The sequence below is a fragment of the Bombyx mandarina genome, chromosome 07 (assembly GCF_030267445.1).
Source record: "Bombyx mandarina strain Sakado chromosome 07, ASM3026744v2".
Taxonomy (NCBI): domain Eukaryota; kingdom Metazoa; phylum Arthropoda; class Insecta; order Lepidoptera; family Bombycidae; genus Bombyx; species Bombyx mandarina.
In genome coordinates this window covers 5,854,309-5,875,087 of record NC_143214.1, presented here as the reverse complement: position 1 = coordinate 5,875,087, position 20,779 = coordinate 5,854,309, and the positions used below count along the sequence as shown (strand labels likewise).

Sequence of the window (20,779 nt, the reverse complement as noted above, 5' to 3'; positions counted from 1 at the left end):
GAAATTACCTAAATGATTCTATTAAAAAGTTTATTATTTCTTTGCACTCTGGAACACCTAAAACAGATAAATATATGCCGGTATATGAAGGCAATTGACCCAGTTACGGCTATCCTTGTATAAAGTTATCCTCCTTTAATAGTTTTCTTAAGCCTCTTCAATGATTTAATCTAATTTACGTATTTACTTATAAAACAAGTGTTTTAGTTACATTGTAAAGCATTAGGTGAAGCCAAAGTGCGTTTCGGTCACAGATATCTAGGTTGTTGTTTTAGTAAACAGCTTGATTAGGTGCTTGCTTAGTGCGAGTTTTTTAACGTTCTCGATAGCGTGAAAGTTAAATCAAATTTGTATGGAGTTGGAACGTTTGCCTACGTTTTCCGCTAGGGGCGCTGTTCCAACTGCATACAAATTTGAGTTACTTTTACGCTATCGAGAACGTTAAAAAGCTCGCAATAAGCACACTGTTCTGCGATGCCGTATCGAAAAAGCGCACGTAATTTGACAATTTGCTAACTTTCAACATTTATTATTCACTAGCGACCCGCCCTCGCTTCGCTTCGGAAACATTAAAACACACATGAAACCAAAAAAATAAAATAAAAAAAAATGAAAAAAAAGTAGCCTATGTTCATCAGGGACAATGTCGGCTTCTAATGGAAAAATAATTTTTCAAATCGGTCCAGTAGTTTCGGAGCCTATTCGAAACAAACAAACAAACAAATCTTTCCTCTTTATAATATTAGTATAGAAGTATAGATATAGATGATGACCTATGGGTAGTTAATCTATGTTGACGTTATATGTAAATGTAAAAGTTAGTATGTTTGGATAATCGTTACACAATCATGCAAAAATTGCTTTACGAATTTCGAAATTCTTTTAAAATTCGAATTTACGTGCCAACGGATTCTCAAATCAGCTGGTAGTTAATGGCCCAGAGAGTGTGACACATGCAATTCTTCATCTCGCGCCAGAGCAAAGGATTCTATTCTTCCTGAATTAAAATTTTAAGCCGAGGCCGGAAGATCTTGATTCGATTTTTGGTAAGAAAGTTTTTGTTCAAGATATTCATCGATTGGGCTCTGGGTATGTGTTTCCTGACAGCACAGGCTCGACTGAGATGAATAAATCTAATCTAAAACCGTTGAAGTACCTAAAATCTACCAAGCACGTAATAACTCTGTCCATTTGCCGTGACTTTGGTGGCCTTCGTTGCAGTAATTTAAACAATATGAATTTCAATCTTATACCTTTAAACGAGCAATTCTTGTATATATATATATAATCTGAATCTCGGAAACGGCTCCAACGATTTTTATAAAATTTAGAATACAGGGGATTTCGAGGGCGATAAATCGATCTAGCTACGATTTATTTTCAGAAAATGTTGTTTTATTCTTGTTTTCAATAATCAACTTTATCGTTAATCAAACTTTATGACTCTTCCCGATATCTATTGGCGAATAATAATATTATTTTTCATAATTGAGAGCAACTAACTGCTTTAAAGACACAATAATACTAAAGCTATTTCAGTAGATGGCGTTGTTAAGCCGCCCGAAGCCAATGAGTGTTTGGTTTAAGGTTAGACCAAGAAAATGAATTGTTTATCTATATTATTTGTGTATTTTTAATCCACGTGTTCACTTAACAATGCCTAAACGATCTTGGAATATTTCATCATTTTATCAATATGTAATTCGTATTTAAATATATTTCTTAAAAAAAAACCGAGCAAAGCTCGCATCGGTCCAGCAAAAGCCGGTCATCGTCTAATGAGTAAATATTTGGAAAATAAATTTGTTAAAATTATCACACGCTCTACAACAGCCTACACTATCTGTGTTTCTGCTTCAATCCGGATTTGCCACGTGCAAAATACGTGAGCTCAATTTAGCTAAACGATTGCCAAATTTTCAGTAAGATAAAAATTTATTTTCTTAAGAAAACAATTGAAATCTTTCGTAGGCTTCAAGTATTAAGGTGGCGGGATTCAGGTTGTTATATCAATGGGCTCCGGTAACGACTTAACACCAGGAGGGCCGTGAGCTCGTTCACCCATCTGTGCAATAAATAAATAAAAACCCTAAAATAGAAACGGCGTGGGAATTTATTTACTATTGACTAAGACAACTTGGGATAAAGATAAAAAATATAGTTTTTATCCTTTTTTAAGATTCTTTTGTGTGACGACTATAGTAAGTTACTATAAAGTAAAATTAGATGAACTCTTCAATACAACAAATGGTTTGCATTTGACAAAGTTACATTTGCGTCCGACGGCTTGGCTTTTTCATTCAAAGCGCACGTTCTGTTAAGTGAACATGTGTGATCTGAACCGACATTCAATATCATAAAATAATTTAAAAAAAATGGATCTTCAATCATTAACAAATTTTTAAACAAGTGAATTTGCTAAGTGGTATTTTATTAAAAAAGTTTTTGCGACAAAAAAAAACAACTAAGCTCGATAATTGAAGATGGTGCACAAATTTAAAATATCATCAAACGGCAATGCGCCCGTCAGCCGTTTGAAATGCGTAGCAGCACAAGTAAGGTTTTATTTTAAATTGTATAAGTTTTAAAAATCTCATTATTATGATTTCGTCATTTCGTCATTAGTATTACTGCCTGTCTTTGGTACCGCTGGTAGACATTATGTAGAACAGCTTTTAGATATTCAATTAAGATAGACTTCAGCTTATGGCTTAAACGTTTTGCCATGCGGGACAGCATCCGGTAGCATGCGGACGCCTGTGACCTGATATAACCATATAGGTACATGTGTTTAACAAAAGTGTTGTTTCGCGAGTGCTCACGTGAGTAGGTTTTTTTTTTCTTTTCTTTTCTTTTGCCTACCTAGCTGAGAGCCTTGAGAGGCTCAGCGTATTCAGCGTAACGTTAACTAGTAGGTGAGCTCACGGGGCTCAAGCCTGACGATCCTGAGTCGCATGTGATCATATGCAAACTAAAAGAAGAGTAAAACTTTCAAATTAATTCTCAACCCCAGCAAAAGTGCTAGCACGAATCTTTTATTATTTCTGAGAAGGGAGCACAATGGTTACCAGAGCCAGTAGATATGAACAACGTTAATACCGCCATTCACCTTGAGACATGAGTTTTATAGTGCAACGGCTGCCTTAGGTCTCAAACTGGAAGGCATTATTGCTTCGCGGCAGAAATAGATACGGTATTGGTACCTACTCGTGCGGGTTCACAAGATGCTGTACAACCAGTTTTGCTTGGTTATACCCATGACGTAGCTGACGTTTATAAACGACTATGACCGGTCTGCATAGAATTCGATTTTTTATAATCGACTAGCTGACCCGGCAGTCTTCGTAGTGCCTCAATCGAAAAATAAAATATCTAAAGTTTTGTATAAAATAAACTTAAAACAAACAAAAGGAATCCGTCCGACGGAGGACACATCAAAGGATAAAGAAAATTGTTTTTTTTTATTTAATTCCGAGCATTTTCATATTTATCTACCTTTTACTCTGGACTTCCATAAATAATTCAAGACCAAAATTAGCCAAATCGGTCCAGCCGTTCTCGAGTTTTAGCGAGACTAACGAACAGCAATTCATTTTTATATATATAGATTATATCGCTTCGTGACATTCTAACAAACTTCTTCTGCTTTACTATTAGCTTATTCTAATGAACTAGTGTAATTAATATTTTGATCCGTCCATGGCCTAAAAGGTAAGATACGGTGTAAAGATGCGAATATGACGCCAACCGTACGGCATTAATTTACGAAGAATAAATATATATTACTTAACTATACCTAACTATATAATATTTAACTCCTAATTACCTCGTTGCAAAAATAAGAATAATGATTGTTTTTCATGATTCACAAAAGATTTTTTGTTCGTGAACTATTTGCGTACGGTTGGCATATTCATCCAGGCATATTTGCATCTTTCGCTATATATATATATATATATATATATATATATATATATATATATATATATATATATATATATATATAATATGTACATATATATATACCTAACTCCTAATTACATAATATACATATATGTATTAGTATATTCTCTCAGGTTGAACCCGCGAGCTCACCTAACCGTCTGGGCGTAGCTGAAATAGCCTCATAGGCTACCAGCGAATAGGTAGAAAGAAAAAAAAAAAAAAGAAAAAATAATAATAATCGGACGAGACGTGAGCTTGTCAATCAATCAAGTCCAAAAAATATTTTCAAACGTCTCGCTGTAAACACAGCAACAATTGCTCTTGGTACGATCGTAAAACAACTGTGAAATTGCTGAATATTTATACTGCATATTTAGTCACGTGTGTCTGCTTATGAATATGTATTATTCTCTAAGAAAACGTGTAGGATCGTTTCCAAACTTGGTAATAAAGTAAAATATGTATTTTAAGGAGACGCTCTCAAAAATTAGAGATTGTCCGTTAGTGAATGGGCTGTTCATCGTGGGGGCTGAACTGATTCGAATTTAACTTTTTTTTTTTTATTGCCCTTGTAGGCAGACGAGCATACGGCCCACCTGATGGTGAGTGGTTACCGTCGCCCATGGACTTCAGCAATGCCAGGGGCAGAACCAAGCCGCTACCTACCGCTTAATACTCTCCACAAGCCTTACACCCGTATCTTTAGTCGTTTACACGAGCCTAACTCGACTCGACTCAACCTCCAACGCGCGTTTTGGTAAGCTTAGTCGTAAAAATAAACTCCACTCAAACGTCCTTGAATATATAGGATAGGAAATATATGTTAATGTTGTAATGGCCTGGATCTGTTCATGATTCCCGCATATTTTGATAATTTAATTTTGATAATATTTATAAAGTAAATAGTTCGAGGTTAGACATTTGAAACTCTTTATTTTATTTACCTACATAAGAGTCATATTTTGCTTACTACCTGATAAATAAAGTCATTGCGATTATAAGTTTTATTTATATAATAATAAACTGGTGGTTGTGGAAAAGCACTTCAACAACACGATGCAACCAAAATCACACAAAAGCGGCGAATAAAAATACAAAGCCGGATCCGAAATCTAAAATAATAATAGGTTAAAAAATAAATAATACACTTTCAGATTTACCGCACGCACACATTTACGAATAACTCAGCAACCAAAACATCAAACAAGTTCATCTAGTGACAAACAGACAGCGGCAGCTTGACTTTGACATTAAACAATGACCATAGACTACAGAACTCTATGGGTTTGATGCTAGCTTGATCAAATTTTCATCATTATTACCTCACTCGAGGACAGTTGAGGAATATTGTAATGGTCGACTAAAATACCAAACTCGAGTAAGTTTGGAGGGAATTCTCGAGCATCATCGGATGAGTTAAGAGTGGAGGACTATTTTACGAAACGTCTAAAGATACGGGCATTAATCTTAATACTCTTAACTACGCATCCTCTCCTCATCAGCATCCTCTTCCGCTTTGAATTTAAAACTTCTTTATCACCGTTACTATTCGAAACCCAATTTAACCGAAATTACCCTAAAAAGCGACAATAAAAAGAGATAAAAATACAACTGTACCTAGTCAGGTCATAAGTATTGTCACACAGTAAAAACTTTTCTTTTAGAATGCTGGCCACAAAAAAGTTTATTGAATTCGAATTTCGAATTGTTCATGAAAATAAAAATGTATACTTTTAGAATTTTACTCATTTTTAAATATGGAGTGGACGCTTAAAGAAGACCGTGTTGCAGTTATTGCGTTGCATCGTTGCGGTTACGCGCCAATTCAATTTTTTAACATACTAAAAAATTTGAATATAACCAAAAGATTCGTTTATCGTACCATCAAACGATACAATGAAGACTCTAGTGTAGATGACAGGTCAAGAAGTGGTCGCCCTCGGTCTGTTAGGACTCCAGCAGTGATAAAAGCTGTGAAGGCGCGAATTCAAAGAAATCCCAAACGTAAGCAGAAACTGTTGGCCCTTCAGATGGGGTTAAGCAGAACCACGGTGAAAAGGGTGTTAAATGAAGACTTAGGGCTTCGGGCATATCGAAAAAAAACAGGACATCGTTTGAATGCTCGTCTAATGGACCTGAGACTGAAGAGATGCCGCGCTTTGTTGAAGCGGTACGCGGGAAAAAAATATCGGGAAATTCTTTTTTCGGCTGAAAAAATTTTTACCGTAGAAGAGAGCTACAACAAACAAAATGATAAGGTGTACGCACACAGTAGTGAAGAAGTGAGCAACCGTATTCCGCGTGTCCAACGAGGTCATTTTCCATCCTCGCTCATGGTATGGTTGGGAGTTTCTTATTGGGGCTTAACAGAGGTACATTTTTGTGAGAAAGGTGTAAAAACGAATGCAGTTGTGTATCAAAATACAGTCCTGACGAACCTTGTGGAACCTGTTTCTCATACCATGTTCAATAACAGGCACTGGGTATTCCAACAAGATTCAGCGCCAGCTCATAGAGCGAAGAGCACACAAGACCGGCTGGCGGCGCGTGAAATCGACTTCATCCGGCACGAAGACTGGCCCTCCTCCAGTCCAGATTTGAATCCGTTAGATTACAAGATATGGCAACACTTGGAGGAAAAGGCGTGCTCAAAGCCTCATCCCAATTTGGAGTCACTCAAGACATCCTTGATTAAGGCAACCGCCGATATTGACATGGACTTCGTTCGTGCTGCGATAGACGACTGGCCGCGCAGATTGAAGGCCTGTATCCAAAATCACGGAGGTCATTTTGAATAAACTTTAGTGTCATAAGAATCTATGTTTTGTTAAGTTTATTTTGGTATATGAATGGTTACATAATGAATAAACTTGTCTCAATTATTTTACATTAAACATGTGACAGAATTTATGACCTGACTAGGTATATACATGTTTAAGCTTAAACTGTGTGGGAATGAGATTAAATATTCCGGTAGATTCTAATTCTATCATATGCAAACTGCACGTATGTTTTTAAACCTAAGCTAGAGGATGACCGGTTTTTTTTTTTGATAAATTGTTTTTTAGAAATTATATTAAAATACGAATTACGTATGTACAATTTATATTATATTATTTGTTATTTTCTTTCAATAAAAAAAAAGTTTATGTTTAAGTTGATTATAGATAAAGTTGAATATTGAAAACACGAAAATAAATCGTAGCCAGATCGATTTATCGCCCCCGAAATCCCCTGTATAACTAAATGTATACTAAATTTTATGAAAATCGTTGGAGCCGTTTCCGAAATTCAGAATAAATATATATTTATATACAAGAATTGCTCGCTTAAAGATATAAGATTACTTTCTCATTGCAAAATTTTTCGACTCGACTTTAATGTTGAAAACAAAAACAACTTTCTTATTTTGCAGCTATTGGCCAGTATGTCCGCGAATCTTCTGCTCATGGACCTCGGCATGGCTATCAGCTTTGCAACCATAGCCCTTCCTGATTTACTTAATTCGAAAGAAGGATTGTCATTCAATGACATTCAAGCGTCATGGTTCGGTAGGTATTTATTTAGAACGAGTATAGTTTATTACACTCGACCGAAAATCTTGTTTCAAGCAGATCCGAGAACGGGTTGGTCGTAAAAAGTTTGACTGAACAAAACGAATGTAGATATTTTATAGATATTTTAGTAGATATTTTAGTATTGTGACTTAGCTTGATATTGTAACCGCTACGTTTGGCATCGCTTATCTATGAAAAAAAGCAATTAGAGTCTTGGCTGAGGTCAAGCTTGGAGTATCTATCTTTTTTGCTTGGCTTGACCAAATCAAGAACTACTTCAAAATTATTTTTTATTTAAAAGTAACCAACTGACGCTTGCCTGTACGAATAAGATTTTTTTTTATTGCTTAGATGGGTGGACGAGCTCACAGCCCACCTGGTGTTAAGTGGTTAGTGGAGCCCATAGACATCTATAACGTAAATGCGCCACCCACCTTGAGATATAAGTTCTAAAATCTCAGTATAGTTACATATATACTTAATTACTGTATTAAAAGTATAGAAGTCTGTCACATGAGATGAATTATTCCAAATCTGCTCTCTACACAGCCGATTAAATTGTAATTGATTAATTGTTTGATAATAAATTTCAGGTAGTCTATCGTATTTAACTCAGCCGCTCGGTGCGATTCTCTCTGGCCCTATTGTGGATTATTTGGGCAGGAAGAAAGCTAGTATTTTTGTTAACATTCCACATTTAATTGCCTGGATTTTGGCGTACTTTTCTTGGAATTTGCCAGCTCTTTTCATTGCAAACGGCTTGCTCGGCATAGGCACTGGTCTTATGGAAGCACCAATAGCAGCTTACGTTGGAGAAGTAACGTTAGTATCTAAAACATTTTCTTTATCCAATACTATATATACTAGGTCTTGTACAAATGCCAACAATCAGCTGGTTATAATGATCACCACCGCCGTCCTATCTACAATAAAAAGTTTGAATAATTAAGTTACAGTACATATACATACAATGTTTAAAGTTATATAGCTAACAAATTTTAAATGTGATGATGATAAAAAATGACATTCAGCCAATGCGTTGTATCAATTAAATGTAGTCGTTATTTTATAGATTGCATCAATAAAGAAAATACCAATGCAGGTTTTTATAACTAGACTCATTAAAATTTATTATAAACACTGATGATTTAATGTTTAAAATTGGAGGTGAAACTAATGTTGTTTTTTTTCATTTTCCAGGGAACACTCAATACGCGGCTCGCTATGTACCGTGACGCAACTTTTCTTGGCAATTGGAATCCTCATCATGTACTTCCTCGGTACGGTGGTGAACTGGCGTAATGCTGCCCTTATTTCTGTCGGGGCTCCAATTCTGGCAATACTATTTTCGTTATTCGTAAGTATCCAAAATTGACTACAGAGGTTACTCCGAAAAAGTTTTTTTTATTGCTTAGATGGGTGGATGAGCTCACAGCTCTCCTGATGTTAAGTGGTTACTGGAGCCCGTAGACATCTACAACGTAAATGCGCCACCCACCTTGAGATATAAGTTCTAAGTTCTCAGTATAGTTACAACGGCTGCCCCGCCCTTCAAACCGAAACGCATTACTGCTTCACGGCAGAAATAGGGGGGGAGGTAGTACCTACCCGCGCGGACTCATAAGAGGTATTACCACCAGTTGCTGACAATGGCCCTAACAAGAGTAGTCATCATCATCGTCATCGTCAACCTATATAACAGTCCATTGCTTGAGATAGCCCCCTCCAATTACACGCCACTGAATACGATCCTATATCACAATAGAAGCCATGATGTCATCGAATCATGCTGTTAATAAACAATTTAAAGACTAAATTATATTAAAAACGCTCTAGGTTCCGGAGACACCAGTCTGGCTTCTGTCTCAAGGCCGAGACAAGGATGCTCTCGACTCTCTTTGCTACCTTCGTGGATGGACCACACCGGATCAGGTTAAAGAAGAGTTCGACGACCTCGTTGTCTACTCGCGGAATTTACATCAATGTGTCATTTGTATCAAAGAAGGAGAAAAGGAACAAGACTGTGATCATCACAAAATGAATATTTTTAAAAGGTAAGATTCATAAGTCTTTTCGGACTATTCAATTACAATATTATCTATACTAATATATAATAAATCTACAGTGGTTTTTACGGATGTTCCGTTATAACTACTGAACCGTGCATCAGATTGACTTGAAACTTGGTATCCATGTAGAAAATATATGTACTTAAAGGATAGGCTAGTATTTATATGAGTGTTGGACTCCCTACACCAGCTGCGGGAGCGTTAATGATGAGAATCTTTGTGGGGATGAGAAATAATGATGTTAATTTTAAATGCCCAACGAAGCGGACGGGTATAGCTAGTTTGTTATAATAATAGCACACATTTATATTAAAAATATGTAATACTTTTGAGGTACAATACAGGTCTATACGGCTATTAATCAGGAGATGCAGCACCAGTTTCCTTTACTATTACTACTACTCCTGATTATTCTTCATTCATTTGTATCGGAGAATGGTCATCTATCGGAGTGGTATCTTCGTCATATTTTGTTGCTCGATTCTCTCACTGACTTTTGTTGTCATTTTCCAATCCAAGAACTATCTTAAAGTGGATCGGTGTCAGATATCTGGACATGATTGACGTAAAGCTGCAAACTGTCATATGCGAACATCTAGGGTCGACCCAATTTATAGGTTATTCTCCATACCTATAGATATTGTTCAAAAAATTAAATTTAAATAAAATTCAGTCCAGTCCAGGATCTAAGGTATGAACATTTTATATGCTCCGATACATTCTTCCCAAGGATCAAATTATAGATTGATTTGATACGAATTAGGTTAAATACGGTTAAGAAAATGCCTAAAGATGCAAAATTTGTTTCAATACAGCATCGATGAGGAATCATGAGTCGAAGACAATAATATAGTATATGCCTAATATACTCCCCAGTAACTGTACTCGTCGAACTCGGCAAAAAGTTCGAGGCGCAACCTAACCTAAGCATAAGCCCGCTGAGTTTATTGCCGGATCTTCTGAGTGGGTCAGGATTCCGATCCGGTAGTAGATTCAGTTGGGAAGCAGCTGCCCTTGAGTTGTTAGGTCTTCTTCGGAGGCGCTCGGGTAGCTGTTAGCAAATCCCAGCTCTCCTGGCTGAGTCCGTGCTCGCCCACCTGTCCTGGTGAAACTGGAAAGGCCGCCGAGCCACCAGTAATCCTTCAATAAAAAAAAAACCTAATATCCTATCAAACCACAACCAACTATTACACCAACAACTAAATATTGCAAGCGTATTATATTTTTAAAAATAATGACAATTAATTATCCATGCTTAGTTTGGAGATAATGAAAACAATTTTTTTTAAATCGATGCTACTGCTAATTATCCAACAATAATCATTATCACAGGTCCTGGCTGAAATTCAAATACGTGATGTTGGGAAAAGCAACAATGAGACCGCTCTCTTTAGGACTGTTGTATTTTATGTTCTACGTCATGAGTGGCCTTACCCCCATCAGACCAAACATGGTAAACATATGTGGAGCCTTTGGAATGGATGCAAATGAGAAACAAATTGTGGTAAGTCATGAAGCAATTCGATTTCGTAATTCTCAAGAAACTAACGTCTAAATTGAAGTGACTTACTTCGTTTTGTCTATTCTAAATTGTTACTTTCTTGTATTACCATTACGTAATAGCTACGTAATAGTTTTTAACTATGTATATCTCGATATAGCTTCTTTGCCTCCACATTATCCCATTAGGCGGGGTTGGCACCACGAATTTTTCTATTCCATTCTCTTCTATCAGCCGTCATCTCAACACTCACTCTCGATATAAATAAAAGCATTATAGGGAAACGAAATAGATTGAATTATTACATCACTCATTTGCTTATTTTCTAATACACATTCACTGATAGTAATTCCATCTAAAAATTGTGTTTCAGCTAATGGTGGGGATTCTAACATTCGTCGCGGCCCTGTTTGTTATTGGCCTCATAAAACTCGCTGGCAAACGAAAACTTGGCATAACTGCCATGCTAGGAACGGCAATATCCTGCACTGCCCTTAGCGTTTACGCGAAAATGAATCTGTCGGATTCTGTATTTTCTTACGACACCTCCACGTTTCCAACGCAGAAGAGCAGCATACCTTTGATATTTTTGTACGCTTTGACATTGTTCACTGGCAGTAATGTATCTTGGGTATTGCTGGGTGAGATATTTCCATTCAGGTGAGAGAATAATACATAAGTATACAATATATTTGCATAATTTTTTGTCACCGTGATAAACCGAATGTAGAATAGTAGTGAAGCGTATTGAAAAAAAAAGAATGGAAAATAATTGTAAATAGACACATGCATTAACAAAAACCGAATTCAAATAGAAAAAAAAGATATTCCAAAACAAATCAATATACACTAAAAACAATAATCATCGAAATCGGTTGGCGTGATATTGAGTTCTTGAGTTATTCAACTATTTGTCATGCACTTACATGTGCAAATTTAAGACTTATATGGTTTTCTCATGGATACCGTTATCGGAACTGGACTAAATTGAAATGGGACTACACAGGAAGCGTCAGCTTTATAATAAAAAAAGAATCACCAAAATCGGTTCGAAATGGCGTGTATGTTTTAAGGCCTATAGGTACTTTTAGGTACCTCAAGCACCGGTCATCGTTCTCGTCGAACCCGTCGCTTGCGACGAAGGGCTCGACGAGCGAATTAACCCACAGACACAGCCCACTGAGTTTCTCGCCGGATCTTCTCAGTGGGTTGCATTTCCGATACGGTGATAGATTTTTGCGAAGCACCGCTTTTGCTAGCGTTAGTGTTAGCAACGTCGTCAGGTTTGAGCTCCGTAAGTTCACCTACTCGTTCGGTTACGTTTTTATTTATTTATTGCTTAGATGGGTGGACGAGCTCACAGCCCCCCTGGTGTTAAGTGTTTACTGGAGCCCATGGACATCTACAACGTAAATTCCGCCACCCACCTTGAGATATCAGTTCTAAGGTCTCAAGTATAGTTACAACGGTTGCCCCACCCTTCAATCCGATACGCATTACTGCTTCACGGCAGAAATAGGCAGCGTGGTGGTATCTATCCGCGCGGACTCACAAGAGATCCTACCACCAGTCTTAACCAGGCTGGCATAGCCTCTCAAAGCTACAAGCTTAGGTAGAAAAAAAAGGCGTATGGTGGTTATTACGGTGGTTAATATCGCCTTGATAGTACACAGAGCGTTTTAGCCCACAGCGACGTTAAGTTCTTTAAGCCGTTTATTTTCGTATACGCTTCCGAATCCCATTACACCTTATTTAATATCTACATAATATAATCCATTTTTAGTTATATTTTCTAATTAATCTCAGTTAACCGAATGATATTTTTTTGTTTAGGAGCCGTGCGACAGCTCAGGGCATTGCAGCCGCTTGGAACTACATAGTTACATTTTTTGCCTCAAAAACCCACATCGATCTTGAAATAAGTCTGCGACTGTGGGGCACCTTCGCTGTGTACGGTGCTTTTGCGTATGCGGGCACTATTTATTTGTACTTCTTTATGCCAGAAACCGAAGGGGTGCCTTTACACGAAATCGAAAATTTCTATAAAGGCGATTTAAGAACGTTTGCGGACGACCCTTTTATTCGTTTCTTTAGGAAAATATTAAATATAAAAATGTGATAATTTAAACACACTAATTGTGATACCCAATACATTCTTAAGAATCACGTATAATAATGTATTAGGGACTAATGTATGTAATGTATTAGACACGACAGATCCGCTAAAGCACAGTGGTGCCTCGACGTGGGAGTTTAATACGTTCCGTAATTCAAATTCTGTATGTATTACGTTCCGTATGTCAAATTGCTTGTATCTCAAAGCAATTTGCCCCATTGAAATTAATTGAAATGCCATTAATCCGTTACAATCCGTTACAAATCCGTTCCCGAAAAAACCACCTCAGTCGTTTTGTTAAGTGTTTTTTTGAAATAGCGAAAATGTATTTACAAGAAAAAACATTTATTAATGAAAAGGAACATTTATTTATAAATAACAAATACATATTCAAGAAAAACATAATAAAATAAAAAGTGCTAGAGTTAACTTATTCTTCATGGTGCGAGTTTTTTAACTTCTCGATCACTTGCGTAAAACGTAAAACTTAACTCAAATTTGTATGGAGTTGGAACGTTTGCCAAATTTGCCGCTAGGGGTGCTGTTCCAACACCATACAAATTTGAGTTAACTTTTACGCTATCGAGAACGTTAAAAAACTCGCACTAAGCAAACTGGCATCGTCTTCTCCTGTGCCGTCTGCTTCGAAAACGAGGGAACAAGCATACAGACCGAGGTCTAGTCTGAGGTGGGAGAAACTGTTAGACTTATGTTAGTTGGGGTCGTACGCAGCGACGTATAGTCCCCGGTACGTAACTTGGCAAGAGTCGTTAGATGCGCAGAAGTCGTTTTTTAGGTCTCTTTGGTTGTCAAGCTGGACGCGGGGAAAGACGTAGCACCGTTCCGAGCGCGCGATTGGTGAGTCAGTCGACGCTCCCCTCCCGCACCGCGTCCACGTTCCGTTCGCTCCCGGCTACACATGCGCCTACTAAGTTGTAGGATACCCTTTTTTATATTAAGTTTTTGTTAGGAGTTGTTATTATTGTGTAAATTTAGTTTTTGTTACGAGTATTATTGTTTTAAATTTGTTTGCAATGCCAGGACCAAATACCAATGACCGTATAGTAGATTCAGTCACTGAGCGTTTTATTATTTACGCCAGTGACGACAGCGACTCTTCGTTATGTCGACGATGAGGAGCCAACACCTTCCACTAGCTCAGGTGCTACCATAAATTTAATCCAAGGGGTAGCACTATTAGAAAATGATAGTGACGACGGCGACACATAATTTTTAATATTAAGTATATTTTTTAAAATAAACTTCTTAACTTTTAATTGTATTTTATTTATAACACCTAATACCTACACTTCACGAATTCCTCTCTTTTCTTTAACTTTCTTCAAAACACACAGGCTTAAAAATAAGTTATGGCAAATAAACAATAAAATAAAATTAAATTATATGCGGGCAATGAAAGTGACCATTTTTTTGTTGCAATGTGCACTATGCGCGACATTACCCCCACTACAACAAAACCTTGCCAACTTACGTGCCGCTTACTATATCTCAAATCTTGCTCTCATTTCAAAGCAAAATATCGCTCACTCAGCGTTTATTAGGGCACTCGTATATCGAGGTACCACTGTTTAATGAAACGATCACGAAATAATGTATATTCTATCAAATTCTAAAGCACATTGTCTATTTATTGTGTACCTTTGAATACAAAAGATCCAAACTTTATGACTTATGCGTAGACCAAAAGTAAATAAATAAATTTTATTTTAACAAATTCCGTCCACAGCATTTTGTAGTTTGGAGTGTGAAACTACAAGTAGTTTATTAGAACTACCATAGATGGCGCTTATACCCAATTTAATATTGACTAAATTATTTTCGTTAGTTTTTGGCACTGAAGTACTATATAGGTCAGTTTTCGGTCACTTAAATTTAGGTTCTTAAATTATTTAAAGAAACGTAACGTAATTAATAAATGTCGTTTTACATTAAGATTACAGGTTAATTTAGTGAATAGTTCCAAGCTTAATAATATGAATTGCTTATTGACAAGAATTCGTCAGGTTTGAGCCCCGTGAGCTCACCTACTAGTTAAGGTTACGCTGGAATAGCCTATCAAGGCTACCAGCTTAGGAAGGAAAAAAAAAAGAAAAGAAAAGAAAACAATTAACCTAATAACCACTAATAAATTATTTCGTTAGTGATAACAAGCAATAACTTTAAAAGAACACAATGAATAAGTAATGAAATTTAAGAGACAATGATTCGGTACACTTATAACCTAAAAAGATATAATAATATATTTATATTATGTACATAGTTGCCGCGCAAATTGGTAAAGGCGTATGCAGACATAATAAAAATATTTTTACGGCTTAACCTCGCGACGACGACTAATCGTCCTTGACAAAAACTGTAAAAGTATTTGAAACGTCTGAAGTAATTAAATAAAAACAATAAACCCGCGATTAAGCTATAAAAAGTGGTTTTAAGTAGATATATATGTACATAAATCTTAAGGACGAATTAAATTACATTAGCAGTTTCTTTTTTTTATTTCAACCAGTGAAGTTTTCCCCAAAACATATACACAACAATTTGAAACGATTAGTTTTAAATGAAAATATTTGCTTAACCATTAGATAAGTTGCAGAATAGCGTGAATGTAGGTACCTGTGGTTACTATTAAAACAATTAATAAAGCCGCACAAGCCACTTTTATTCGCGTCTAATGATTTTTATCACAATAGGTACTCAGTCAAATTCTACCCTCATAATTATTGTACTTGCATATTGAAATAATAATCATGTGATTTCATACTATTATTAATGATATATATCTATTTATTGTATGCCTTTTCTACCATAATGTATTATTAATGGTACACCGCACTGCTGTATATTTATAATTTCCAGAATTTCTGTAAATGAAACGGTCGTCTGGAAGAGATCGCTTTTATCGATAAGACCGCCTATCTATTATTGATCGAAGCCGCCTATTGTATAAATGTATCTACTTGTTGACTGTTTTTTTAATGTTGTGTTTTGGTGTGCATTAAAGTATATTCTTTCTCTCTCTAATTCTTAAAGTTCTGCAATCAATGTGGCCTTTCATAGTGGTAACCCGTATTATAAGCCTGGACGGGTAGCCACTGCCCTGACATTTTTTGCCGCGAATCGGTATTGAATTACGCTGTAAAAATTGAAACAGTATATTATGCTATACAATTGATACTTAGACCTCCTTATGGTGTGTATAATCTGAACTACGACTATTGGCTCTCATATACCTATAGAACAAACTGAGATACACCTAGTTCAGAGTTAAGGAGCACATTGCGGAAGTCAAGAGACCGGCTACACTAGTCAGTAGTTTGTCTACGATTCATGAGAATGTAGGGGAATGATACCCCGCCCCGCTTAGCTTACTATGCAGTTATTGTGCATATAGTAATGAGCAGCATAAGTTAGTCCACACTGGTGACCAGTGTGAGGTTTGTTGGGAGATGAAGGAGGAGGAGGCGTGTGCGCTGGTTGTTTGTTGCGTGTTGTCCTCCATAAACCTCATCGGTGCGGTCGTTAAAACACTACGTATAATTACATGTTTAATCGCCTCAGCGACCGCGGTGGGTCGCTGCACGTTGACCACTGACTGACTAACGTATGCTGCTCATTACTATATGCACAATAACTGCATAGTAAGCTAAGCGGGGCGGGGTATCATTCCCCTACAAGAACCTAAGAAAATAACCTTATATCTCAGTCAGAATGATAGCATTTATATTGACATTTTTATCCACTGCCGTAATTACTGCAGACAGGGGGATAGTAAACTTGTTCGTTCTTCTACGCAATAGATAGGATAAGAAGGTTAGATCGTCGGTTGTTTCCTATATAATGGTGGTAGGACCTCTTGTGAGTCCGCGCGGGTAGGTTCCACCACCCTGCCTATTTCTGCCGTGAAGCAGTAATGCGTTTCGGTTTGAAGGGTAGGGCAACCGTTGTAACTATACTTGAGACCTTAGAACTTATATCTCAAGGTTAATGGCGCATGAAGTTGTAGATGTCTATGGGCTCCAGTAACTACTTAACACCAGGTCGGCTATGAGCTCGTCCACCCATCTAAGCAATAAAAATAATAATATAGTAATAATAATAATGACCTGTTAATATTATGGCAGTACTCCATCCGCAGTATCATGATGGTCACGATGATCAGAAGATACCACATCACTATATACGAAAATTATTCGTGTTGATACACGACGTGAAACCGTGACCAAAATATTTCATTGTTCTTCGAGCCTCTGAGATAATTCACTCGTCCTGTCCAACTGTTTAGTCATAGTTGCGTAGTTAGCGGGTATCATAGACGGCATAAAAATACGAGATTACGTCTTTCAACATTTTATCAGTTAAGAAGTAGGCACACGTATCTACAAGTACTCATGACTAGTAGGAATTTACTGTATTAAAAGTTTAATATGACAGCGGAAAATTCTGCGGTCACTTTCCATTTCGCAGAGAAATAGTCATGCACAATTAAGACTTCAGGGCTCATTATGTGATGTGTGGGATTCAATAACTACTTACTAGTGATCCCCCGGTAGTCGAAATTCGACTATAATTAATTGAAATTATAAGTTTGAACACTATTATGATTCTACTGGGTAGTTCGCGGACTGTGCCACCGTTCACTTCATCGTCTGCTTTTTTAACTAAGTAATAAATAGTAGTAGCGGTTAAAGTGTGATAAAGTAGTGATAAATAAAGGAACAATACTAAGAACCACAGGAACAAATGTTTTCTTATTGAAAGAGTGCGTAAACAATACAAAATCTATAAAAATATCAAGGGACGCGCAACTGACATTTATATCCATTACTCTAAGTGTAAATGATCTAAAACTCGTTAAGTGCAGTGAAGGGGACATAAATAATCATTAAAATCGTTAAACTGTTAAATAGTGAACACAAGGATTCTATTTGATTTATTTTTTGCATTGGTGTATAACTTAACATAAATATTATTCGCATCGTCACACGAATCACCTCGTACAAAAACGTTAGCGCCACCTAGCGTGAGCAGCTGAACTCTCAAAATAAAACTCGATACACTGGAGATAACATCTGCTATAAGCAACGTAGTTCCAATACTATCCACAAGATTGTATTAGTAGTACTTTGAGGTATAAAAGTAATGGAAGAAATTAAAAATATATTAAGAAGCATGCAAGAAGAGATGAAACAACAAAAAGCGGATATGTTAGATATGAAGGAGGAAATAAAAAATACCATTATAAATAATATGAATGAAAAATTTCACAGTCTTGAATTAAAGACCGAGTTACTTGAACAACAATTAGAATGGCAGAAAAACAAAATAGATAACATGGAGAGATTGAAGAGAAAGAGAAATCTGCTCTTTTTCGGAGTCGAAGAAGGTGAAAGGTCATATCAGGATCTGTTGCAAATTGTGCTAGAAATTATAAATAAATATTTAAGCATTGAATGCAATGAAAACAGCGTTGAATTTGTAAGGCGAGTTGGAAAAAGAGGGGAAAACACGAGACCCATTGTAGTAACATTGAGCACTATGGGGTTAAAAATAAAATTACTTAAAAATAAGAAAAAACTGATATCATCACCCGTTTACATAAAAGAAGATTTCCCCCAAGATATACTAAAAAAACGCAGGGAGCTTCAGAGCGAGTTAATCAAAGAAAGAGAATCCGGAAACAGGGCAATCATAAAATATGATAGACTTGTCGTTTTAGGAACCAAAAATACACAAAAGGAAAATGTTTTACCAAGCGAGCAAATTGAACATGAGAAAAAAGATAAGAAAAGGAACTCATCAGAATCACCGGAATCATTGAGAAGTTCAAGCAGCAGCGGAAACAAAAAACAAACAACAAAAATTATTAAAAATAATAATATGACGAGCTACCTTATAAAAAAGCCGACGCTAACACTTCACGGGCTCCCCTCTCGGTCTCGGTCTTCTCCAGAACAAGAAAACAAGAAAACGACAAAATAACAATTAGCGCGAACTCCTCTCAACCTCAATCTCCCAAGACGGCTGGTCACCGCGGGAGAATCCGACCAAAACCCTCCAGAGAAAATTAAAACAAAATGCAGAAAAAACAGTCACCAGAACACTCTATATATAGCCACATACAATGTTAGAACTATGTCGACGTATTCACGACTACTGGAATTAACAGAATGCTTGAAAAATATAAACTTTGACATTATCGGTCTTTCGGAAACAAGAAAACTAGGAAACACAATCGAAGAACATGATGAGTTTATCCTCTACTACACCGGAGATACGCCCGGATTATACGGAGTGGGTTTTATTGTCAAAAAATATCTGAAAAGATATATTACAAGCTTCATAGGTCTTTCAGAAAGAGTAGCGCTGCTAAGGATGAATATCGATAGCTTAGAATTAAGCATAATTCAAGTTTACGCTCCAACAGAGGCCTCGAGCGACGAAGAATTGGAATTTTTCTACAGTACTGTTGACAAAGCCATACAACTCTCAGAAAACAATATCATAGTCATGGGTGACTTTAACGCCAAAATAGGACAAACCAATCCCAACGAAACAGTCACTGGTAACCACGGATATGGAGATAGAAACTGTAGAGGAAACAGGCTCATCGATTTTGCACATGAGAACAATTTTGCAATTATGAACACCTTTTTCAAAAAAACAAACAAACAAAGATGGACTTGGAGATCACCCAACGGGAAAATAAAAAATGAAATAGACTACATTTTAACAAACTTACACAGAAACATATATGATATTCAGGTTTTAAATATCACTTACCCTTCAGATCATAGACCAGTGAGAGCATCATTAAACATTGTCCCCAAAACAAAAAGTCGTAGGAAGTTCGGTCAATGCCCCAGATTCCAACTAAAGAACGAAGAAGAAGCGGAAACCTACAAGCAGACACTAAATAGCAACTTAATAAACCTACTAGAGGACCGGAGAGATGAGGACACCGTTCAGAATTATTATGATGATATAACAAACGCAATAAACAACAGCCTGAAAAAAGCTCACGAGGTTTCATCCAACAGAAACTCAGTTAAAAAACAAGTACTATCAGCACGCACAAAGGCGTTAATTTGCAGAAGACAAGAATTACAAAGGACAAAACCGAAATCCAGAACCATGAAAAATGAACTAAAAGCACTCTACAAACTCATAAGTAAACGTATTAATCTAGACTATAAGGTGCACCGCACAAGAATCATTGAAAAACATCTAAATACTACAAATAGTGTCAAGAAAGCATACAAAGAAATCAGAACACACAAAACATGGATTGAAGAATTGAAAGACAAAGTAAAAAATACCCAAAATAGAACAGAAATACTGAAAATAGCCACAGAATTTTACAAGGAGCTATATAGCGCACCGAATCAATGTACATATGAACTACCGGGCACAAATCAAGTAGAGACGAGAGCAGTCATAGACGAATCCGAAGTGATTAAAGGGATTAAATCACTAAAAATAGAGAAAAGTCCAGGCCCCGACAGGATCACCAACGAAACCATAAAGCTCGGATGCGCGTATCTAGCAAAACCACTAACTCGACTATTTAATC

At 36.6% G+C, this 20,779-nt stretch overlaps 2 protein-coding genes across 2 annotated transcripts; both read left to right on the top strand.

Annotated features, from left to right (window-relative positions):
* Nucleotides 1–2,298: 2,298 nt before the first annotated feature.
* On the top strand, nucleotides 2,299–14,462 carry LOC114251431 (facilitated trehalose transporter Tret1). Its single transcript, XM_089728638.1, has 8 exons — nucleotides 2,299–2,555; nucleotides 7,361–7,500; nucleotides 8,100–8,324; nucleotides 8,703–8,859; nucleotides 9,339–9,556; nucleotides 10,904–11,075; nucleotides 11,446–11,732; nucleotides 12,906–14,462. Exons 1-8 carry the CDS (start codon nucleotides 2,484–2,486, stop codon nucleotides 13,189–13,191), a joined length of 1,557 nt encoding a protein of 518 aa, XP_089584764.1. The 5' UTR covers nucleotides 2,299–2,483; the 3' UTR covers nucleotides 13,192–14,462.
* Nucleotides 14,463–17,819: 3,357 nt separating this feature from the next.
* On the top strand, nucleotides 17,820–19,188 carry LOC149502628 (uncharacterized). The gene has a single exon (XM_089728637.1). It carries the CDS (start codon nucleotides 18,349–18,351, stop codon nucleotides 19,186–19,188), a length of 840 nt encoding a protein of 279 aa, XP_089584763.1. The 5' UTR covers nucleotides 17,820–18,348.
* The last annotated feature ends 1,591 nt before the right edge of the window (nucleotides 19,189–20,779 follow it).